This window comes from Sceloporus occidentalis, unplaced genomic scaffold (genome assembly GCF_023333645.1).
Source record: "Sceloporus occidentalis isolate IW3139 unplaced genomic scaffold, rSceOcc1.0.p SCAF_14, whole genome shotgun sequence".
In the NCBI taxonomy this organism is placed as follows: Eukaryota; Metazoa; Chordata; class Lepidosauria; order Squamata; family Phrynosomatidae; genus Sceloporus; species Sceloporus occidentalis.
The window spans coordinates 16,685,341-16,710,076 of NW_028316994.1; the positions used below are offsets into that span (position 1 = coordinate 16,685,341).

At 42.5% G+C, this 24,736-nt stretch overlaps 1 protein-coding gene across 4 annotated transcripts in view; it reads right to left on the reverse strand.

The window, feature by feature from the left end:
* Window positions 1-24,736, reverse strand: part of GUCY2D (guanylate cyclase 2D, retinal) — a 56,585-nt gene that overhangs the window by 7,511 nt on the left and 24,338 nt on the right. For 3 of the 4 annotated variants that reach the window (XR_016271966.1, XM_089480292.1, XM_089480291.1), the window contains exons 3-12: window positions 19,696-19,997; window positions 18,362-18,716; window positions 17,301-17,385; window positions 17,060-17,156; window positions 15,511-15,618; window positions 13,212-13,295; window positions 6,949-7,029; window positions 5,175-5,351; window positions 2,468-2,624; window positions 1,363-1,512 (exon numbers count right to left, since the gene is read on the reverse strand). Coding sequence is in view for 3 of the 4 variants with exons in the window: in XM_089480292.1 (XP_089336418.1) it covers window positions 1,363-1,512; window positions 2,468-2,624; window positions 5,175-5,351; window positions 6,949-7,029; window positions 13,212-13,295; window positions 15,511-15,618; window positions 17,060-17,156; window positions 17,301-17,385; window positions 18,362-18,716; window positions 19,696-19,997 (1,596 nt within the window). In the remaining variant the exon portion in view is untranslated. The remainder of the gene's footprint in view (window positions 1-1,362; window positions 1,513-2,467; window positions 2,625-5,174; window positions 5,352-6,948; window positions 7,030-13,211; window positions 13,296-15,510; window positions 15,619-17,059; window positions 17,157-17,300; window positions 17,386-18,361; window positions 18,717-19,695; window positions 19,998-24,736) is intronic. The other variant, XM_089480293.1, reaches the window with a different exon arrangement.

Below are 24,736 nucleotides of genomic sequence, written 5' to 3' on the forward strand. Positions count from 1 at the left end.
TCTTGTTTCCACCAGATGTAACTGTAAGGGTGGTGGGACAGAGAGAAGAGCCTCCCCAAGAGATCTCAAAGCACAAGTAAGTCCATATGGGAGAATACATCTAAGCCCTAACAAACCCATCACTGTTTGACTGGTATGATTTTTTACACTAACTTCCTCTTACACTGGAGGTCCCTCCATGCGTTTGAGGAAGTAGCCCATACCTATGACAGTTTGTGCTACAACTTCTTTCACACAGTTAGTCTCAAAGGTGCTACAAATCCCTTTGCATACATATGTTCTAATACAGTTTGGGTCACAGCTCAAAGCTGTGTTGTATAAACAATCTGCATTCAGCATATGTATATGGGTTAGAGTCTGAGAAAATGCTTTTAGGGCCAATGGTTTCAGTTATATCAATTTTGCATGGTAATCCTCTTCTCTGAAAGCAGCCCTTGTGTGAAATATGGGATTTTATCAAATCAGCCTTTAGTGGCCTCACATGGTAAACACCAGACCACAGTGTGCAAAATTATTACGATGGAAAATTGATGTAATATACCACATTCTAGGGATGTTATTCTTTGCTTATTTGTTCTTGCATGCAAGAATGAAGACTTTCAAAAGCTTTCTCCCCATGAGATAACAAGAGTATTTGTACGTATTTTTCATGACTTTTCCATTTTAAGACTTTTTGCATGAAAAGTACATTTGTGCAAAACTTTGTAGATTTTTTGCACACACCCCCCCCCCAAGTTTGAGCAAACAATACTTAGTGCGACACAACACAAAATGCATTATTTTCAGTGCAAAAATATTTCTCCATTCTCGTTCAAACTGGGTATATTGTTCAAACCAATTTTTTGTATAGATAAAAAAGTCCCCAAATGGGAAAGATATCACAGCAGTTGAGGAGTTTTTCAATGGATTGTCTCAATGTGTCTCAACACTCTTTCTCACTAGCTATGAAAAAAAATGTGAGCATTTTTTATGTCCCTTGTTGCATGGGACAGACGGGTACCATAACAACTATAGTAGAGCATAGGCTTTGATATCAGGACACTCCAGATTCAATCCACTAAATCTTTAGGCATACCTGGAAAAGATTTCGTCTGGAAAGCCACTACCAGTCAATATAGACTGAGCTAGATGGACCAAAGCCTAATTTGCTACAAGGCAACTTCCCATGTTCACATTAGGCTGAGTTTCCTACTTGGGAAAAACAAACCGTGCAAGGGAATGTATGGAAGGCCTGCTGTTTGTACCCAATTCATTGTTCCAGTCTGCAAGAGGGGTCATGACCAGTGTAAAGACAGAAAGCCTGTGTATGGAAGAACATGATATGCACTCTTCTCCCCACATTCCTTCATGCCCTCTCTGTACCTTCCGCAGTCATATCCAGCATGCAGTACGGAGGTGCGCGGCATATGACTTCCTGCATAATTATGGAGATACTGTAGACATCTCCTTTGAGGGTGCCTTTTCGTTCCAGTGATGGATCTCGCAACAGTTCTGGTGCTGTCCAGAACCTTTCTGGAAGAGGAAATGAAAAAAGCAAGAGAGATATCAACTTCTTCCATCCTACTTCCTCCTCATATCAATCCCACACAACATTCCATAGCCCTGTGTGCTCCTGGTTCTCCAATCTATGCACATTCTCAACTCCTCAGGTGGCTTCTCTGGGACTTCATCTTTTGAATGTTTTTTCCTTCCAGTGTCAAGTGGAAGAGAGTAAGCTTGACACTGAGCCTTTAAGCTCAGGGAGGGAACGTCTGCATTCCACTTTTATTCAACCATTGAATGGTACACTGTCTTTGTTCTTGTTTTGTCCCTACAAGTCATTTTTTTTTAATTATGGTGACCCTAAGGTGAACCTATTTTAGGATTTTCTTGGCAAATTTCTTCAGACAGGGTTGTTATATTTATTCCTAAAACCTGGCTGCATTGAAAACAGAATGGGTTGTTTGCCTCAGTTCTATACTGTTCCAGCAGTGTCTGGCCCCTTGTTGATAATGTTCCTCTAATTTCACTGCTAAAATCATTCCTCACATAAAGAAACTTTCTGTGTCACTCAAGAAATATGTGGCCAAAGATACTGCCTCGTATATTGCTTACATGGGAGTCAGAATTGTATGGATCTCCAGATATGGCAGAACTGCATTCCTCACCATTGGATCTGCTGACACAAGCTTTCATGAGCTGTAATCCAACAATCTGGAGGGTCACCCAATTTCCAACCTGGTATACATCCTGGTTGGCAAGTATTTTGTCTACTTCTGAACAGATCAAGGGCTGCTTTTGGTGTACTGAATGACCTTGCTTTGGGACAGAAGCAGCACTACCCAATTAGCACGTTTGTTTCACTGCCTAATATTCTAATATAGAAATGTAGGAAGCAGCTATGAAACCTTCCTATCTAACATGCCCTGTAACATGCCCCATACATCTACATCTGCACATGTCCTTCTCAGTTCCTGACTTTGCTAACCTTCGGGCTTCATTGGTGCTCGTGGGATCTTCTGGGCCTCCAGCAGCTCATTGTAGCCATGATCTGTGACTTTGAGGACAAAGCGGCCATCCACGACACAGTTCCGAGACTTCAGCCGTCCATGTGCAAAGTCGTGATGGTGCAGGTATTTCATCCCCTAAAGGAAGGAAGATTAAGGGTCTGTTTGTGGACCCCATTCATTACACTGATCTCTTGCTCAGATTATCAGGTTAGCCACCTCCCATCCCTTGAGATTTCAGAGTCAAAATCTGAGAACGGGAGAGGAGGTGATTTGTGATATCACAAAGAAGAGGCAGGTGATAGTTGACTAAGGGCTGGAACCCCTTCTGGCTCACCTGATAGTCCAAACAATCATGAGGGGGAGGGATTTCCATAAATCTACCCAGAATTTAGTGAAACCACACAACATGGCAGCACAAAGCAGGTGGGGCATTTTTGATAGCCAATTAGGTGGCAAAATGTCTCAGCATCTTCTATTTCCTGCCTTGCCCCAAATAGCATAATGGGCCCAAGAACATGCACATGCCCTCTCTCTTCTGTACATCCCCTCACCTCTCCTATGGTCTTTGGGTGAGCTAATGTACATGCAACTACAACACAAATACCTTCATGCTGAAGTAGCAAATCCAGCCAGGCACCAAATGGGAGTGGAGAGGGAATGGGTGCCCAGTCTTTAAAGCTACTCGCATGCAAAAATCAAGCTATCTCCTCCTTCCTTAAAAAAAGCATAATAATCTCAAGACACTGCCCTGAGTCCTGGCAATCCTACTTCACCCTCCCCATCCCCTTGACAGACACACACACTCCCAGAATTTTTCTCTATGGGACATGGCCGATGTCACTGGTGATCAGTGTGGTCCACAGGCCGCATTTCCCCCCCACTGTTTTGGGAGGAGGGAGCTACAAATATGCAAACATCATAATATACCACTTCCTATTCTTGGGTCCTATCCACCTTAAAATTATTCTGTGGTCCCTGGTGCGACATTCATTCCCAAAACAATCACAACAACACTTTGGGCAGGCTGGAATACCTACAATTTTAGAAGGTGACCAGGTGGCCTTTCCGTATCCCTGCTCCATTAAGGCAAGCTGTTATACCCAGCAGCTGTTGCTAGTTTATTTTAAAATCGCTTTGGAATTGCAGCCACTTTTTAGAAAGAACAATGTCATCAGGTAGAGACTGGATTGACATCTCTAGCACCATCCCTGAGAAACATTAAAAGCTCAGCAACCACCTCTCACTGCCAAATGTGGGGGTTTTCCTTTATTTAATGTTAAAAAATAACAAAAAGAAAATTGGAAGAATCACACCGGCTGGCTTGTAAAATTGTACAACAGGCCCAAAATTCTTAATTGCTGTAGAGAATCCCTCAATATGTGGATGGCCCCCCTACCCCTGATGATTCACACAAAGCCTAAGAAATTATCACAAATCAGACATTCAGATCACCCCCAAATGTGACTACTTTTCACTATAAAGGGGAAAGTGGAACACTGAGGCCATATATGGCTCCAAGGCTGCTTTTGAGTTTCAGACCTTCCAGACTCAATGGATTGATTGTTTTTTATCAAAATGCACCCCCCAGAGATGAACTGCCTCTCCTTGAGGATTGCAGGAGAAGCAATTTTTCTTTTTAATAGATTCTAGCAGATCCCTGCACTTTCCAGCATCAAAATGTGTTGGTTTTTTCCAAAACCTCTGGCTGCTTCGATTTTATTGTATTTTATTCATTTTTTTGGAAGTCAACATGCCCCCCCCCTCCCCAAGCACATCAGGGGCAGAAAACTGGCCCCTGGACCTGCCATAGTTGTAAGAAACAGGCAATAAAATTGAAATTACTTGAGCAACACAAAAATATACTTCAAGATCCATGTTATCATAGGAACCTGGATCTCATAGGAAGTATCTTTTTGTATTTGTAATGGATAATAAAGGTATTGCTGTTTTGTGGGTGTTGGATGTTATTGTACTTTGCTTTATGGCCAATGTGGTTACCCCTGAATATGTTCTATGGCCCACTGTGCACAATGGTTGGACTCTGTAGGATCCTAGCCTGTGTCAATACCTCAAATGTCTATGCATACTAGTTACTGCTGGTAAGGAGAGCTTCAAAGCATTACTTTTGGGCTGCAGTATGGTCTGTTCTCCAGGATAGGGGGAATCCAAAAGACAGTAGTATTTCCATGCTCTTTTAGCAAGCACCAGCAGAAAAGACTCCTGTGGTAGTGAGAAACAGTGGTGTCACTACAAGAGTGCAGGTGATGCGGACCATACCAGGTGATGCCCCAGAAGATGGGTGACATCCGGTTGGGTCCTCCTCACGTTGTAGAGTGAGAAGGGCCAAGCACATCCCTCTTGACTTTGTCATGGCAGCGGATGCCTTCTCATGAGAAAGCCTCCACCACTGCTGCAAAGGAGAGAGCTGAGCATGCTCTTTTGGCCACCGCTGTCCTCCAGCAGCCTACCTGGACCAGGTGAGACTAGAGGTAGGGACACCACTGGTGAGAAAGAGGATGCTGGAGGAGATAACCTGTAGGCTGATCCAGTGGCACTCTTAAGCAACATTTGTGGTGTTCCCTTCCCTTCTCTCCAAGCTGAACCAAATCACTTTCTTTCTAACATGACTTTTCTGGGATCTTCAAAGGCAATAATGAAGCCCCCTTTCTTCCCCCGCCAAAGCACCTTAATCAGGTCCAGAAGCAAGGATGACTTAAACATCCAATCCAACTTCATGTCCTTGTTTTGGATGAGATCCTCAAGACTCCCACGGGTGCAGTGCTCCGAGACAACGGCAAAGATCCCACAGTCGTGGAAGAAGCCAAGGAAAAGGTTTACATTTTCATGCCGCAGATCCCGCAGCTGAAGATAAAGGAAAAAGTGTGTGGGAGGAGATAGAAAGAACCAGAAAGACTTCAAGGCTTTTGTTACAGGATTTTCCACAAGAGGGAGCTAGTTTAGTACCACAGAATTAGGAATGCAAGGCTGCATCTGCAATGCAGAAATAATGCAGTTTGACACCACTTTAACCATCATGGCTCAACGCTGAATTCTGAAATGAGTAATTTTGTGATAAATTTAGCCTTCCCTGTGAGCTCTGGTGCCACAACAAACTATAAATTCCAGGATATCCATAGCATTGAGCCATGACTTGATACTTCCTCATAAAATAAATGAAATAAAAATGGGGAGGGGGCTTTTTCTATGCCATGAGATGCTAAAGGGGTTGTTTTTTGGTCATTCAGAGAGATTTTGCGTATTTTCAAGAATGATTTTTGCCAATTTCTGGAAAGGTGCCAAATTTAAAACTCTAAATGTTGTTTATTTGATGGACTATTAAAAGAAGATAGCTCCGAATGGGTGGTTCACAGCTTCTTGATCAATTGGCCTGTCTTTTCATGCTTGCTCTGTGCGTGTGTGTGTGTGTACTTAATCACACAAAGGAAAAAGCCCTAGTTCTGTGTTAGGATTTCCAGGTGTCCCTTATTGTACCGGATGTCACTCGAGAACCATAAAGCTTACCCCATATGAGCATTAACGAGAATGCCAAAAGTCCAGTTTTTTCAGGTATTGAACACACAGCCCTCAAATTACACATCAGGTGTTGGGGAGGGGTCTGTTGTGACTGTGGCTGCCCTTTTTCTATTTCAGGCCAAATGGCATGCTCAGCGTAAAATGCTTCCCTTCATGATGGTTGCTGTCATGGTCTCAGAAGATTTCCAAGGATCTAGGGGTTCCTACAAGCTCTGAGATTGCATAGGCATCTGACAGCATGCCCTCCAACATTTCCAAAATGAAAACTGGGACCCATGTGGCCCTGAAACATCAGAGTGTAGTCAAGATGGCAAATGTTATTGAAGAGGAAGAACACCCAAGCTAGGGAAAGCTGCAGCAGCCTGCTTTTGCCTGAGCCTACTGGAAAGGGCAAGGCGCCAACCATTTCTCTCCTCTACATGCACTGAGTTAATTGAGTGAAAACTACTGGTATGTTTGCACCTTCAACCTCATTTGCAGCAATTGAAATAACTGACAAAGTGAGAGGAGAAGAGAGAAGCTACAACATTTTAAAAGCAGCTGGAAAAAATGGGATGACAGAGGAATAATTGGGACTGTCCCTTGCAAACTGGGACAGTTGGGGGGTATGATACAATCCTATTTTGTGCAGAGATTTTTCAGTCACACCAAGGAAAATATTACGGAGTGGGAAAAGGCTTGATGGTTCATTCTTAGGTTGGGGACAAGAACCCTTGAAGGGCTTAGAGAATATCTGGCAGGCTGTTTAAACTAAAATTAAGACAACTATGATATTTTTGATCCCTCTTAAAATGCAACACATATGAGTTCTTACCTATAAATAAATTATTATTATTATTATTATTATTATTATTATTATTATTACCCCACACCTGATGTATTCTGATATTCTGTTATGTTCTGAACATAATAGGGCAATGCTTACCTTACAAAAAGCTGTTTTAGTAGCTGGTTTGATTTCAGTGTGCTGTTCTCCTGGGAATTTCTTCAGCCAGACCCAGTCACCCTAAATAAAAAGGAACAAAGGAGTTGTTGGTTGTCTTTCCCAGATAACACATAAGAAAGCGAGAAGACAAAGCCCACACTCCCCACACCCTGAAAGATTCACAGAAGAAAGGAAAGAGGGTCAAGTTGACATTTAAAAGGAAGCAAGAGGAATTGGAAATCAAGCAAGAAGTTAATAACATGCGACTTTGCAGAATCTAGGAAGGGACTAACCTAAACTGGTCAAGCCTGAAGGAACCTCTCTGACTCTGGATATGAAAAGAGGGAGACAATTTATGAGAAAAGAGGAAGGAACTTTCCTATACATTATTCTTAAGACCTCCATGGCTTAAGACCAAGGTATCTGAAAGAAAAGTCCCTTTCCTCATGCACCTATCCATATCTTAGGTGCTTGTCCAATGGCCTTTGTCTAAATGGGGAAGAAGGGGCTTAAAAAAGACAAAGTGTTTTTCATGATGGCTGTGGAATGCCTTCTCTAGAGGCAAATGCACTGTTATTTTGGAATTAGTGAGACCTTTTGCTCCTAGATCTGAGGAGGGCTTAATATTTGACATAAGATCCCCCAGGACATCAGCAGAAAGCTATTTTGATGAGCTTAGAAAACTCCACTGAAGTGGAACAGCCACAATGGGTAACGTCATCGGTGGCATGTGGGCATCACAAAGGAAGGCACCAGTTGTTCCTTAACCTAGACATTGGGCCCTTGGTGTCCAGTGAGTCTTGTTCCAGGACTCTCTGGATCTCAAAATCCATGAATAGTATACTCAAGTCCCAGTATATGCAATGGGGTAGTAAAATGGGACCCTTTACATCAGATGGCAAAAATGAAGGTTTGCTTGTTGGAATTTATATATTTTAAAAGTATTTTCAAGCTGTGGATGCTTGAATCCATATATTAAAAATCCATGAATATGGAGGGCAGACTGTAATTATTCCCCCCCCCCCCCCCCCAAAATCATGGGTTGTTGAATCCATGGATGCAGAATATGTAGATTCTGAGGCCTGACTTCCATCTAAAGCCATGGTAGAAATTTACATCCATGCTGGGCCTTCCATCTCAGTGAGAAAGGAGAGGAATAAGAGAGAGCTGGTCCTTCATCAACTACCGCCATTACTCACAACAGTAGTACAGAATAAGATGCAACTCAGCACCCAGATAGGTGTTGGGCTTGCTGTAGCATTGTTGTGTGTGCGTTATCCAAACTGAGAGGGCATTAAACCAGAGCCAAGACCTCAGATCCGCAGCATAAGTTTAGCTTCCCTGTGCTTCTGGGTGGTGCAGGTATATAATTTCTGCTACCTCCTGGGAGTGGTGGGTAGTACTGGCAAAGTCTATGAAGACATGGCAGGCATTTTTGTGGTGTAAGCTGCTTTGTATCATGCACAAGGATAACGGTGAAATATAAATTAAATCATCCAAGATAAATACATGTATTTTCAGTTTCTTTCAACCATGTTTTGGCCCTCCTATCACAGGTTGGGGACACACTGTGTACTTTCTGGTGGTTTAATGGCAGGTGGCATACCTCTAGTGTTGGCATAAGACAAGTGCAGGGTTGCTCAGACCATCTGTTTTCACTTTATGCTGTTTCTACAGCTCCAGTTTCTATTTTTATGTTGTTTTTTAAATTGGTTTACAGATCCAGTTTAAAAAATCATAGAATCATAGAATCGTAGAGTTGGAAGAGACCACTAGGGCCATCCAGTCCAACCCCCTGCCATGCAGGAAATCCAAATCAAAGCATCCCTGACAGATGGCCATCCAGCCTCTGTTTAAAGACCTCCAAGGAAGGAGACTCTATCACCCTCTGAGGGAGTGCATTCCACTGTCGAACAGCCCTTACTGTCAGGAAGTTCCCCCTAATGTTCAGGTGGAATCTCTTTTCCTGTAGCTTGCATCCATTGTTCCAGGTCCTGTTCTCTGGAGCAGAAGAAAACAAGCTTGTTCCCTCCTCAATATGACATCCCTTCAAATATTTAAACAGGGCTATCATATCACCTCTTAACCTTCTTTTCTCCAGGCTAAACATCCCCAGCTCCCTAAATTGTTCCTCATAGGGCATGGTTTCCAGACCCTTCACCATTTTAGTCTCTCTCCTTTGGACACGCTCCAGTTTCTCAATGTCCTTTTTGAATTGTGGCGCCCAGAACTGGACACAATATTCCAGGTGGGGCCTGACCAGAGCAGAATACAGTGGCACTATTACTTCTCTTGATCTAGACACTATACTTTTATTGATGCAGCCTAAAATAGCATTGGCCTTTTTAGCTGTTGCATTGCACTGTTCACTCATGTTCAACTTATGGTCTACTTGGACTCCCAGATCCCTTTCACACGTAGTTTCATTCAGCCAGGTGTCCCCCATCCTATATCTGTGCATTTTATTTTTCCGCCCTAAGTGCAGTACCTTACATTTCTCCATGTTGAATTTCATTTTGTTAGCTTTGGCCCAGCTTTCTAGTCTATTCAGGTCATTTTGAATGTTGATCCTGTCCTCTGGGGTATTAGCTATTCCTCCTAATTTGGTGTCATCTGCAAATTTGATAAGTATGCTCCCAATTCTGTCATCCAGGTCATTGATAAAGATGTTGAATAACACTGGGCCCAGGACAGAGCCCCACTGGACACCCCACTGGTCACTTCTCTCCAGGATGAAAAGGAGTCATTGTTGAGGACCCTTTGGGTTCGGCCGGTCAACCAATTTTGCAGTGGCCCTACCATTTCCTTCTTCTTACTTTTGCTGCGGACATATCCAAAAAAGCCTTTTTTGTTGTCTTTAACCTCTCTAGCAAGCCTGAGTTCATTCTGCGCTTTAGCTTTTCTGACTTTACCCCTACACATGCCTGCTATTTCTTTGAATTCCTTTTTTGTGATTTCCCCCTTTTTCCATTTCTTATACATGTTCCGTTTCAAACTTAGCTCGGCAACGCAACTGTGGAATCACCTCTTTTCAGAAATGCAGCTGGTACCATCAATCTGGTCTTTTTGCCACCAAGTGAATTTTTTTAAAAAATAACTTGTATTTCACAGTCTGATCCTCTCAGTATCAAAATCAATTTTAATTGAATTTTTCATGCTGGAAAAACCCATTTGACAAAAGACCGGGAAGAGAACAGAAGTGCTATGATGGCATGTGGAGAGGCGGAAATTTCCCTGTTCCATTTTGCCTTTCTTTTCTTATGCAATAAGGCTCTTGGTCTTTTTATTTTTACAATTTGTTGTAGATATTTGCATTTTATATGTATTTTAATACTCCGATATGGTTTCTTTTGTCATTTTTGGTCAAGCTGTACTGTGAGTTACCAAGAAAACCCATTACAGGAAAGTGGTATAAATGCAATAAATATATAATAACTCATTTTACTTAATCAGTCCTCGACAATTAACTGATACTGAATAATAGTTATATTATTCAAATAAATAAATATTCACATAACTGTTACTTAATTTCAAATGTTTTTGTTTGTTATTGTGAGCCAGCCCAAGAACTTTGTTATAGAGAGACTGGCCTATCAAGGCCATGAGTAAATTCATTGAGTCCTTCAGTACTTAATGTTCTATGTTTATAAGCTGGTCACAACTGAACAGGATCCTCTGCATGCATCCTGTCTACCACCCCTTCACTTCTTTCTCTCATCCTACACATCCATCTCCAAGAGACAAGAAACTTCTGAACAGGAGATCCTTGACAAAATCACTATTTCTTGTGATGAGGGGGGATGTAAATCTGCAATAGGACCCCCCTGGACAGGTGGGAAGTTTCTGCCCAGGCTCTATTGTCACTGGAGATCATGTTTGCAATCCGTTGTGTTTGCTTTAATTGGTCAAGAAAAGTATGCATTGGTATGCATCCCCTTCTCCTTCCTACAATTTTTTTCTTTTTCAATGGAAAAGGTTGTATTTCTTAGTTCTAAAGCAATTTAGTTCTAAAGCATCTAATTCCTTCAATGGATCTAGGAGTGACTGGAAGAGAAGGTAACCTGTGACTCTCCAAAGGCTAGAAACTTTTGGTTTGGCCAGTAGCTAGCAAAGAGATTACCTAGGATCCCTCTTACACACACATACACATGTCCCTCTAATTCAAATCAGAAAAGGATGTACATAAAACAAATAAATACATTGGGGAAAAACTTAAGAGACATTTTGTTCTCATCCTCTCCCTTCTGCCATCCCAATTGCATAGATAAGGTCCCTGGCATGAGAAAGAAGGGGCTGAAGAAAAGTCCCAAGAAATTAGAGCTTTTGGAAAGCTACTTTCTTTGAAGTACAACTCCTAGAATCCACCACTGACTGGGAGACCCAGAAAGCTGCTGCTCCTAAAAGTAACTTTCCAGAGCTCTCAATGAATATATGAACTGTTAGCAGAAGGAGTCACCACCTGCTTCCTTCTCTTTGTTGACTCCCAGGAACAAAACAAAGGAAGATTAAAGAAAGACAGAGAGATAGTGCTTCTAAGGTTGCTATGGCATATGTTTTGGTGCTTATCAAACTGTGCTTCCCATCCCCATCCCCAAGACATATTTTATTCCAGGCTATAAAGAGGACCTGGGGTTCCATCTGGAATGACAGCCAAAGGTGGATTGCTTTCTACCCTCTTGAGGGCAGCCTCTCATAACCTGGCATTTTCCCAATGTTTGTGCAGAAAATCCCCCAAATCCTCATCTAACATCAGTGAAGCAAAGTAACTGATTCTTCTGAAGGAAAGGCAGAGACTACTAGCTGATGCAACAGGCTGCAGTCAGGAAATTGTCATTATGCCACTATCCAGTATGTTGTTCAATCTTTCAGGGGAAGTCTAACTCTTGTTACTTGATGGGAAATATTTAGATTAAGAAACCTGCATGAGGAAAGGCATCACTTGGAAAGTTACTTTTTAAAAGCAATTTGATCCAGTTAAGGATTGGCACGTCAAAGATCGGAGGTGGAAGGAGTGAGTTACAAATTCAACATGCCATTTTATAACGATTCCATAAAAGTAATTGGGTGCTGCTGCTTCTGATGTTTGCTGCATGAATTATTTGGTTGTTCATTGTTTTCTGATACTTTAAAAAAATAGGATTTATAAAAGAACAACATGAAATGCAAAATTCTTGTAAACCATCTTTAAAAATGCCTAATAATGTTGTTTAAAATCAATTTTAAAAAAGCAACGAGAAAAGCTGCTTGGCTCACCGGTATAGTGAACCTGTGCCTCGGTCCCCATTATGTTCCTTTCAAAATATAACCTTTGTCATGTCCTCTCTATCCTGCCTACATTTTCTCCAGAAAGTAAATATAGATTTAACTTGTTATTTCCAAGACTTGTTGATAGGCTTCTCAGAATATAACAGACAATTAACTACAAGCTGGTAGCTAGGCTTGGACAAAAAGGCAAAAACAGGCACAAGATATGCCTTGAATGGAGGATGCTTTTCATACAGGAGTATGGGATGCTTTTCATATCAACGTGACTGCTGAACTTCATTGTATTCAGTCAACCAAAGTTAAGGCTGTTTAATTCTTTCTCACCCCAAGTCTCTTAATTATAGCTGATCCCCTGAATATGGTGAGTTTTAACAGTAAGCCATTGCTTCTTATATCTCTCTGCAGTAGATTAGCAACCAACGGTTTCTTTCTATGGAAAGTCTCTTTTACACCATCAACACACTTAACTTCTCTCCTCAAGAATTTGAAAGAGCCTGAGCCCCCAAAGATCATAAATCAAAGGAGAGAATCCCAAATACTAAACTGATGCATGAAGTGGTCAAAAATGTGAAGTGGTCAAAAATAACTTCTCTGACTGAGGGCCCATTTTCATGTGGACCTAAGTCTAGTTACCTCTCTTTTTTAAATAAACTCAGACCGCATTCATTTCCAGAAGACTCTCCCAGCAAATGACCAATTTCCTATTTTTTTTTTTTTTAGCCCTGGTGGCTATCTCCTCTACCATGGAGTAATATTAAGTCTGGAAGTAGAAAAAGGGTACACAACAAGTGCCATAGCCAACATGTTTCCTCCTTTCAATTTGAGAGGAGCAAAACAAAACAAGGAAAAACACCTAGCACGGGAGGGGGAAAGGTACAAGAGCTAAAAGAAAAAAGTCAAAAGTGGAGGAGAGAAGGATATGCGGCAAACCAAACCGGAAGGCAACGGGACTGGCTGAAAGGCACAGCAAAGAGGCCTTTAGTCCAAACGGGACTTACCTGGACAGCGGCTATTATGCCTTGACTGTTAAACAAAAGAAGGAGCAAAGGGAGATGGCTGCTGGCTTTTTGCTTCTCATCAACCTAAGGACAGCAGGAAGCAGGAGGTCAAAACAAGTGATGCTGATGGAGGAGGGATGGAGAAGGTAGAAAGGAAGGTCCAAACTCAGAACAACAGGTGTGTGAGTTGAGGGGAAGGGAAAGGTACTAAAGCTCCCACACCTCTATTTCAGCCAGGGCTGCCATCAGTGCCTAGCCCCCTACAAATCTTAGGAAAGTTTACTGGGCTTGGGCTATGCTCCCAGAGTCCCCTGGTCAGTTTGATTAATGGCTTCTGGGTGTTGAGGGACCAAAAAGAAAAAAAAAAAGAATTAATTTTTTCCAAGTTTAGCAAACACAGGTTGTCATAATGGAATATGAGAGTGCTTCTGTTCTAAACAAGTGCAAAGTGCATTTTCCCTCCCAGCCACAAATATCATAGATAAGGGCATAGGGCCCCTCAAGTTGGGCTTGAGGCCCCAGAATGTCTCTGCTTAGGAATTCAACCCTGACATTTTCTCAGCCATTGATCACTCTTTAGAGAGTAACCGAGTCTTATTGCTTCTTATTATTATTTCTGAAAGAGCTGTGGGACGAAAGGAAAGAGCAGTGAATAGGGAAAGATGGAAACACTGGCAGTGATGGGCATACTGGGGTGCTGCCAGTTAAGCTTACATTCACAAGGATCTTAAGAGATGCCTTGATATGTTGGGCAAAAACACCCTTGCAGAACAAGGCTCCTTTCACAACCCAAAAAACAGCCATCCAAAGAGTGGTTGGGTTGGGAAAGTGAAAAATTGCCAGCAGAGGAGGAGAAGTCAAGGCTTCCACTTTGCCGCTACTAATGGAAGACCAGTGGCAACAGGGAGGAAGGTCCATACTGGTCCACAGTCTCCATCTATTTGCTACAGTGGGCACCAGCTTAGCCGCCATGCTGGACACATCACATGGCCAAGAAACTGATGGTTTTAGTACTTGGGATTGAGGAAGGACAGGGTGCCTAGAGACTGCATCACTTCCTGACACATACGTTGCAGGAATTGGAGTTGAAGTGGGGAAGGGAAGCAGCAATAGGGAGCAGGAAGATGTGCTGGCAAGCAAAGCCACAGTGATGGGGGTTACTGGGGGCATCCCTTCTTACAGAGTAAAAACCTGCTTCTGCTCCCTGAATGCTTAAGGCTTGCCTCCCTGCAGCCGAGACAGTGGTAACCTGCCACTCGCTCGCTCGCTCGCTTGGTCTCTCAAAATGGTGCCAGTTAGGAAATGTTGCCAGGAAGTCGATAAAAGCTTGAAAATGTTTTTGTTAAAAAACAATAACAACCTAGGAGGACAAGTTTTTAAATAAGCAAATGCTGTTTTTATATTACAGTGGGTCCTTGGTATTCACTGAGGCTTGTTTCCTGGACCTCTGTGGATAGCAAAATCCATCTCATTAAATACAATTGCATAGTAAAATGGTGTCTTTTATAAAAAATGGTAAAATCAAGGTTTGCTTTTTAGAATATATATATATATATATATATATATATATATATTCACACATATATATGAATATTTTCAAGCCATGGATGGTTGAATAGGGAGGGCTGACTGTATATGGCATTTTTAATTTGCTTCATGGCATTCCAGATGCCATTGAACTGTGACTTCCAGCATTCACCATGGGTTATGGTGGCTAATGTTGCATGGGAGTTTCAGTCCACAGGTATCAAGAGGGCTGCTGTTCACCCACCCTTCTTTAGATTGTTTTTTGTGGGTTTTTCGGGCTATGTTGCCATGCTCTAAAAGAGTTTCTTCCTGACGTTTCGCCAGCATCTGTTTGTTTTAAACTTGTATTAGGCATGCATATAATGAAACCACTTTTCATTAATACTGCCAAGCAGTACATAGGTATTACGGATAAAATAAGAAAAAATAAAATCAGTATATAAAGATGAACACAGGTGTGCATTTGAAAGGGAAGAGACTACATGAGAATTGTGAGCTCTGTAGGAAAGGTTTTGTTTTGGGATAAAGGGGGGCACTGCATTGAACCTCACAATCCCAGTGTCTGTGCTTTCTTCTCACCCTCCCCACACCCCTATGGCAGTCTTCATTTTGCCCCAAGGATGACCTCTGGGCAGGAGGGTGGTCAGTGCCTTATAATCTCTTGGAAGGTCTCTGCAATAGAGAGTTCTTCTGGTTTGCTCCCCACTTGTACACACCACTAGTATCCAGGGATAAGGGATTACTTCTGGTGCAGGGAGGGTAAGGCTGTTACCTCAGCCACAGCAACGCTGGTGTTGTCCGGATGAGCTGCCACACTCTTGAGACTTTTCATGTCTGACATGCTCTTTCCTCCAAGACTAGCACGGCTGTCATTCATTCTCTGGCAGAACAAGTAGGGAAATCAGAATGAACACAAGAACATTTTTTTCTACACTTCACGCCTTTAACATTCAATTATGACCCCTAACTGGAGTTGGGGGTTACTAAAGTTAGAATCATCCAAGCCATGGTATTCCCAGTCATTATGTATGGATGTGAAAGCTGGACAGTGAAAAAAACAGATACAAAAGAAAATCAGCTTATTTGAGATGTGGTGCTGGAGAAGAGTCTGAGGATATCGTGGACAGCCAAGAAGACAAAGAAATGGGTCTTTGAACAGATCAAGCTGGAAATACCCCTAGAAACCAAGGTGATTAAACTGAAGCTGTTGTACTTTGGCCACTTCATAAGAAGACATGACTCAGAAAAGACAATAATACTTGGAAAGGTTCAGGGTAGAAGAAAGAGATGACACCAAATGGCTAGACTCAATTAGGGAGGTCATGGGCATGAGTCTGCAGGACATGAGCAAAGCAGTGGAGGACAGGGAGTCTTGGAGATATCTCATCCACAGGGTTGCCATGAGTCGAACCCCTACCACATCCTGTAGCCCTTGACACAGCTCCCCAATGTCCATGTACCAATGCCTGAATACCAATATTAGTTCCCATATATGGCATTTATTCTGCTCATCATCCTTTATTTCACTGGTTATATTCTATTCTTCATTTGGGCCTTGGCAATTACTATTACTTGAACTGTACTACTCTGACTGCTCTAGTCCACCTTTCCCTGTCTCTCTTTCAGCTTGCCTACATGAGTGATTTAACCCAAATTCCCCTGGGCTCACTGTGTCCTGTTTACAGGATGCAGGACCAAAACCCTGAATCAGGTCCACTCTGTCTTCATGATGCCCACACCTGATTTAATGCTTCTTCCGCCCAATTCTTGCCCCCAAATGTCCCAAATGCCCTCTAGGGGACATGGAAGCATGTTTTGGGCCTTCCTGGGCCCCAGAGGGCATTTTTAACAACAACAACAACAACAACAACAACAACAAAAATTGCACATTTTTTTATTTGACCCCTGGGGAGCTGGGTGGGTTCCAAATGTGATGGAAATGCCTCCATGCTCTCTCTCTATAATTTTGGAGCAAAGGGTTTTTGCCAAAAATCTTCGATTTCTGGAGGGCCCCAGGGCCACAAAAATAGCCCTGTGGGGCCACATATGGCCTATGAGCCACGCTTTGGGAGCACACTGCCAACCTTAAATATGTCAGAGACTCAAATGGCATATTCACTTGTGAGTTTGATCGTTTTCTTTGCATTTGTTTCTTATTTCTGCTTCTAATTATACATTAAAATAAGCTGTCATCTTGTTGCATCAGTGGCTTTATTTTGTTTTGACAACCCTTGATTTTGGTTTAGCCAGAACCTGAATGGGTCAGGAGCCTAGGGTTAAAATAAAAAGCCCTTGCATGGAAACCCTTCCCGTTCATTCACCTTTTTGCTGTTCCCAGTGTTAATGAAGGTCAAATCATCCATGGTGAGGACAATCTTGTTGGGCCCCCTCATTAGCTGAGCGTGCTGAAACTGGCGCCTGTGGGAATCAACAAGGCTGGTCAGAAACCCCAAATGGCTGCCCCAAATCACAAACTCAGAGGAGACCTGCTCCAAAATCCAAAGTAGGTATCAGTTTCTGTCCCATAGAGGCCAAATCATGAGTAGGGTTTGAGCAACTCACCTAAGATGAAAAGCAAGGACAGCTCCACCCAGAGTCAAGGCAATAATCATAAGGAAGATGAAAAAGACAAAGCCAGCATCTATCCCTGGGGCAGGGAGAGAAAAAAGAAGAGTGTTGCCACGTTCACTTCACTCAGGCAAGCTGAGATACCTGAAATTTCCAACTCCATTGGCAAACAGAAGCTTCCATTTTCATCATGTGTAGGGCTACCTTATCAAAAGTGCCCAGCAGCATTCCTCCTACACTTTGGCTCACAGCGGAAAAGCTTTATTTTTGGGATAACAGTTCCCAGAATCTCTCATATGTGGCAGAGTACTTAGACTGCCACAAGCAACTGAGGAATGCAAGTGGCCACATTAGCACCCCAAGAAGACCTGGAGGGCTTTCTCCCCACACACACACACACTGCACCTCCACACACAAAATAAAGGCTACCCCCAAAATGCCTTTTTGGTTGGTGTGGGGCCTGTTTTCACCACGTTTTTAAGCCTCCCTGTGCCATTTTGGACCAGGAGAGCCCTTTTCTAAAAAACCCCCGCTGTCTATACAAATACTCCCAAAATACTACCAAAAAAGGAAGGAAGGAACAAAGGAACGAAGGAAGGAATGAAGGAAGGAAGGAAGGAAGGGCTTTCTCATGCAAAGTTACAAAGTACTTAGCCCCAAAACAACAGGAAGTGAGAGGAAGTCCTTCCTGTTCAATTCCTGTTTCCAAAAAAAAGAGGGCAAGATATGATGAAAATGCCACCCAAGCGGCCCAGTAAGCAATTGAGGGGAAAAGATTTCACCCTGGGGTGGCCCTAGGAGGCTACATACAATCCATAGGATGCACTTGACTGGTGGAGTCTTCTTCTTTAGCAGTCTTTAAACAGAGGCTGTCAGGGGTGCTTAGATTGTGTCTTCCTGCATGGCAGGAAGTTGGACTCAATAGCTCCTGTGGTCTCTTCCAATTCTATGATTCTATGTATCTTTGGATTCTATGGACCTTTATTAAGTTAGAGAGTGAAGTCCAACAAGGACATTCTTGTCAGGAGCTGTATACCCACCACTTCATTGCCTACCTCCAGAGCAGATATTGACAGAGTCAAACCAGCAATTGGAATCCGAATCAGGACTGGAGCTATGGGGCCAGTGGATGGAGTGGCCAACATAGCGTAGAGTGCCGGCAGCCACATCCACGCTGTAGGTACGCCAGAGACGGTTGCCCTTCCCATCCGTGTCCAAGATGATATAGGGGACCACAGCATCTCCATATTCATCAGCCGACACAGGCTGGCTGAAGCCTTCCAACTCAAAATCCTTGGTGTTTTCAGCAATGCTGGTGCCCATCACCCACTTGCCAGCCTTACGGGTGCTTTCCACTGCCTTGGCCAGGAAGTAGATGGAGTTAAAAATGGTACCAAAGAGAGGATGAGCCTGTAAAGAGAAGGGGGGAAAGAGTGAGGGACACACTCTGCTACCTGAGCAAATTATGCAAGTAGGGAACATTTGTTTTTCTTTTCTTATTTTTCTTTGTTTGCATTGTGGGATACTCTGTGGGAGTATTCAGCCTTCTACTGCCCTAGTTTTTGTACCAGGGACTGCTGACAAGTTTTCAAAGTCGTTTTCACCATCTTATCGACCAGGCATGAACATATTTGTAAATGTTCTTGTCCTTGACAGGTTGAGACACTCCATCAAAAAAGCCTGTCAATCACCTAGAGTTCTTTTGCCCCCACCTGAGACAAAAAAGGGCCAGAACTTTTTTCCATCAGTAGTAGTAAAAAGGGAGGGGGGGCTGCTAGCAAATGTTTGAAAATAGCAGGATACAATGTTTGCAAAACACTCTGCTGTACATAAAAACAAATGGCTTTGGGGGGAACCTTTGTGAATTTTTTAGCTCATAAAAACATACCTAAACTGCCAAAAAAAATCACTGAAAATGCACAGATAGTTTTTTGTGGGTTTTTCGGGCTATTGCACAGATATTCTCATACACTCACCCCACAGAAAGAAAGGTTTTTAAATGTTTTTGTTCTTACATGCAGGACCAAAATAAACAAAGACGTATTGCCTTGCTATAGGCTGGAAACTTGATCCTGTTAAGCCTTTTTTTAAATTTATTTATTGTACAATAACTTAAGACTTTAAGTTTAAAACAAGCAAAACAGGATGCAAGTTTCTAGAACATAGCGAGGCAGTCCATCTTTGTTTATTTCATTCCTGCATGTAAAAATAAAACACTTCAAAATGGTTGCTGAATTCTCTGCCATATTCACACCTAAGAGCAAATGCTGTGTTGAGCATATGCAAGATAAACAGCTCCTAACACAGAGATCCTCATTCAATCACCTTCTTCAGCTCCAATAATCCCCATCCACACCCCTCCATTTAGTTTCTGTTCTTGGTGGTGCACCTTGTCAGCATCGAGGTGACCAGGAATATCCCGTTTCTCCTGAGCTTCCCGGAAGGCTTCACGGAAGGAGCGTTCTGGTGAGTCGATGGTGATGGTGAGCACCGCATCATAGGCCAGGCGCAATTTGATGCTGTCATCCAACATAGTGTAGGCTTCCTTCTGGTAGGGCATGCTGTAAGTCAGGGCATCGTAGGGGATGAAAACATAGGTCCCGTCAGTCATTTTCATGTCCTCCGCTTTCTCCAGCAAGATTTGCTGCTCCTCTCCACCCAGAAGCACAGAATGCATGCACATAACGATAACTGGAAAAGAACGGGATGAGATGCGGGAGGAAAAGAAACAGGAATTGGACAGAGGCGCAGGTAGGAAGAGGAGAAATGGGTAAGAAAGTTGAAATAGAGAGAGAGAGAGGATAATAGTGCAAAAGTCAGAGCTCATCATAGCATAATTTGAACCTGTGGGATGACAATAAGGGATGTAAGGCCTCTGTGTATGTGTAGCCAAGTGCCACTTTTGTAACAGACTCATCCCAAACATCTCAGATTAAGTAAAACAGCATGCTCCCATGCAAGCTGGAAAAGCCTCAGTAGACCCCTGTTTCAAGCTCTCGTTAGCACTGCGGCCAAAGTGAAGTTCTCTTTGACAAAGAAGGTGCATCTGGTGCCTTTTCTTCACAACCAAATAATTATTTATTGCTCTCAACATCTTGAGCATCCAGCCAAGTGAAAGAGGATTCCTAATAGGCTTTAACACCAAGTGCTGGTGTAATTTTTGTTTTGAGGAAGGAAGGGAGAGGCCTACTTCAGCCACAAAAATCTAGGCTTTCGACTACCTCCCAGAGGGCATTTTCCATTATAGCCCCCAGACTGCCGGACGAGATCCATCTGCTTACATCCTTAAACAGCTTTAAAAAGGCTGTTAAAACGGATCTCTTCCGGCAGGCCTTCCCAGAATAGAGAACCCGGCCTTAGAAAAACGTCTGGGAAAGATACTGCTGCTCCCACTGGTTGCTTGTTGGAATGATGTTGTTGACCTTCTGGTCAGTTTTTAACTTGTATGTTTGTTTGTTTGTTGTTGTTGTTTGTTCTGTTTTTTAAATATTGCATTGGATTTAATACTTTTTTAAGGAGGGGAGGGTACCAGGGATTTTATGTGTTTTGTATTTTTAACTTGGTTAGCCGCCCCAATTGTTCTCAGAGGGGCGGGATACAAATAAATGTATTATTATTATTATTATTATTATTATTAACAGATATATATAGCTTTCACAAATCAGATCTTGGCAATGGATTAACGAAAGGAGTATTTTGGAATCAGTGTACCAAACCCATCCGGTGGAGACATTCTGTGGCTACAAACTAAGCTAAAGACTGGGACTGACCCTACTATTAGGAATAACAGCCATCTCAGGTATTGTTAAAAGGCAGCAACAGATGATTTATTTCCTTGGTTTATCATTGTATTTTTACAGCCATGGATGGGGAAAGGTGCTTATAGGAGCTTCTGCCTTGTGTACTAAAACAATTTGCTTGACAGTGGGTGCTATGAACCCTGTATTGCACACCAGGGCCAGAGATTTAGAGCCTGTAGGCAGACTTTTCCAACATCACCTCTGTTCAAAGTAAGCACCATTTAGAGCTAGAAACAGACCTCCAGAGGCCACCAAAAAAGACATCTCCCACCTAAGGAGCAGGTTTCCAGTGTATAGGATGATGCACAAATTGTCAGTTATTTAAGTTCATGTAATTTTATTCACAGAGCATGAAAGGTGCTTAGTCTACATTTAAACTAAGCTGTTTCTTCCAAGCTGAATGTGAAGAGGACAGCAGGCAATACACTTAAGGCAAAACCAGGTGTGATACAAATGCAAAATTAGGAAGAGAAGCACAACAGGTTCTCTTGTAATGTAATAGCAGGAGCAAGAGTATCCAGGTGTGATTTGATGGGAGTCACAGTGCAGGGGAAGGGAGGCTTAATACTTTCAACTCAGTTGCAAGAGTGACCAAAACTCCTTCCCCACACTCCATTTTCCACTACTATTAGCATTAGGGAAAAAAGCTCTCTCACTGGAATTGGAACACATTACACATCATCCCTTGGGAAAAGATAGAGACTCGGTTTATTGATGTATTGTGTGCCTTCTAGTTGTTTCTGACTTATGGCAACCCAAAGGAAAACCTATCACAAGGCTTTCTTGGCAAAATTTGTTCAGAAGGGGGCTGCCTTTGCCTTCCTCTAAGGTTAAGAGTGTGTCACTTGCCCAAAGCCGCCCAGTGTGTCTCTATGGCCAAATGAGGATTGAACGCAGGTCTCTCAGTCCAACATTCAAACCACTACACCATGGAGTAAACTAATTGGGTGGCCTTGAGGCAATCATAATAATCTGGTTGATTGTTATGAAGATAAAGTAGGAGAAGGACACATTGTTGAAAGTAAGGTAAAATAACAACAGCAGAGCTGGACAGTGAAGAAAGCCAACCGGGGAAAAAAATCAACGCATTTGAGATGTGGGGCTGGAGAAGAGTGCTGAGGATACTGTGGACAGCCCAAAAGACAAGCAAATGGGTCCTTGAACAGATTAAGCCTGAAATCTCCCTGGAAGCCAAGATGGTTAAACTGAGGCTGTTATACTTTGGTCATAACATGAGAAAAGACGATAATGCTAGGGAAGGTAGAAGGCAGTAGAAAGAAAGGAAGACCACATGCCAGATGGATAGACTGAATCAAGAAAATCATGGGCCTGAATCTACATGACCAAAGCAGAGCAGTGGAGGACAGGGAGCCTTGGAGACGTCTCATCCACAGGGTCGCCATAAGTCAGGCTGACTCAAGAGCAATTAACTACAGCATGTTGTTGTTATTTTGGTATCACAGTCTACCAAGTGTTGCTGACTAGAGTTTGGGACCGTTAGTAATTTGGATTTTATCCAAGAATCTAGGGGTCAGTGAAGTATCATCAGATAATGTGCCGTGTTCCAAGTAGTGTCACTTTTAGTGGCAATTGCTTTATCACTCCAAAAACCAATATGATCCTAGGCTGCATCAACAGAAGTATAGTGTCTAGATTAAGGGAAGTAATAGTACTACTGTAATCTGTTTTGGTCAGACCTCATCTGGAATATTGTGTCCAGTTCTGGGCACCACAATTCAGGAAGCATATTAATAAGCTGGAGCATGTCTAGAGTAGTGCAGCCAAAATGAGAAAAGGTCTCAAAAACATGCTGTATGAGGAGCAGATTAAGGAGCTGAGTATGTTTAGCTTGGAGAAGAGAATGTTAAGAGGTGACATATAGCAATATTTAAATATTTGGAAGGATGTCATACTGAGGATGGAGCAAGCTTGTTTTCTCCTGCTTCAGAGAGTAGGTCACACATCAGTGGATTCAAACTACAGGAAAAGAGATTTCATCCAAACTTTGATGGTAAAAGTTTTTCGACATTGGAATATGCTGACTGAGTGTGGTAGAGTCTCCTTCTCTGGAGTTTTTTAGACAGAGGCTGGATGCCCATCTGTTGGGAGTACTTTGATTGTGTATTCCTGCATGGCAGAATGGGGTTGAACTGGATGACCCTTGGGGTCTCTTCCAGCTCTAGGATAATATACACCCAGAGTGCCACTGGAACTGCAGCTATTTCTGGTTCCCACTGCTGAATCTCAGTTTGTGAGTCTCAAAATTTAATGATATTATTATCTGTTTTACTGTCTACCTGATATTGCCAACTGGAGTTTAGGACTCTTCAGATTCTTCTCTCCAAGAATTTTGGAACCAGTGAGATATTGTCAGATAATATGGCAGTTTCCAAGCAGTGCCATATTATTATTATTATTTTCTAATTTGCCATTGTTATTTACCTATGGCGATTTCATTCCGACATTTTGTCAGTGCAATTCAAATTATTCCCAGAGCACCAATCCCTACTCAAACCAAAGTTGTTTTCTTTTCCCAGAAGCACTGAGTTGTAGTTTGGAGATGTCTATTCTCCAGTCTGTAAGCATTCTGGGAAGCAGGGAGTTATAATGCAAGAACAGTCATGCCGACAATTCAGTCCAGGTCAGTCACAGATTTTCTCACAAGATGGAGGGTGAAACTAAAGGGTGGTCATCAACCAATCCAGGAGTCGTTATAACAAGTCAGCAGTTCAGATACCAGAAGACAGAAAGGAGTAAATGAAGCCATCAAAGTGAAGCCAGTCCAAGGGCAAAGAAAAACAGAGAACAGTCAACCACCCAGATAAAAGGGTTGTGAACAAGAAAGACACTGGGAGATGCTCCCTCAGCAACACCAGGTGCCTAATTTATCAATATCTCTTACTTAGCAGCCACTGGAATCAGTGTCTATATCTTCATTACTTAGTAAAGGATAGGACCTGTTGTCAGCATCTTCACTTCACTTGTTTAGAGAAGGGGCTGAACTTGGTGATCCAGATGGGACTGGGAAAGACTACACTGTGGAGCAGTTGTGAGGTAAGACTGATCAGTCTTCCCCCAATCAGGTGCCTGTAGTTGGAGTACAACTCTTACAATTCCTAGCAAGCATGGCCAGTGGATGATGAGAATTGTAGTCCACCACATCTAGAGGACATCAGATCATGGAAAACTAATGTAGATAGTACCATTCTAAATGGTCTGATATAGTCCAACTTGGTTTCATGGTCCAACTTGGTAATGTAATGCAGTTGAGCACTCAAAATGCTCTTCATTTACTGTCACCTCCCCTGTCCCCTAACCAACCATGTAAGCATCCAGATTGTGTGCTTGTACTTGTTGTGCCTGTGTGCACATGTATACATTTGTTAATTCCAGTTAAAGTTTTGTACACAGGATCATCGGAAAGGCTGGGAGAAGCCAACATTTAGGCTGTATGGGGGAGGTGAGGAGGCAATCCAATGGTTTCTGTTGTAATCAAAAATTAATAAAAAAGCTTTTCTAACAAATAATAAAAACCAAATCTACACCTTAATCATCTGACTGACAAATGAATTCATTTTCACTTCTGTTATAATCTTGTTATGAGCTGAACCTTTGCTCAACAGATTATCT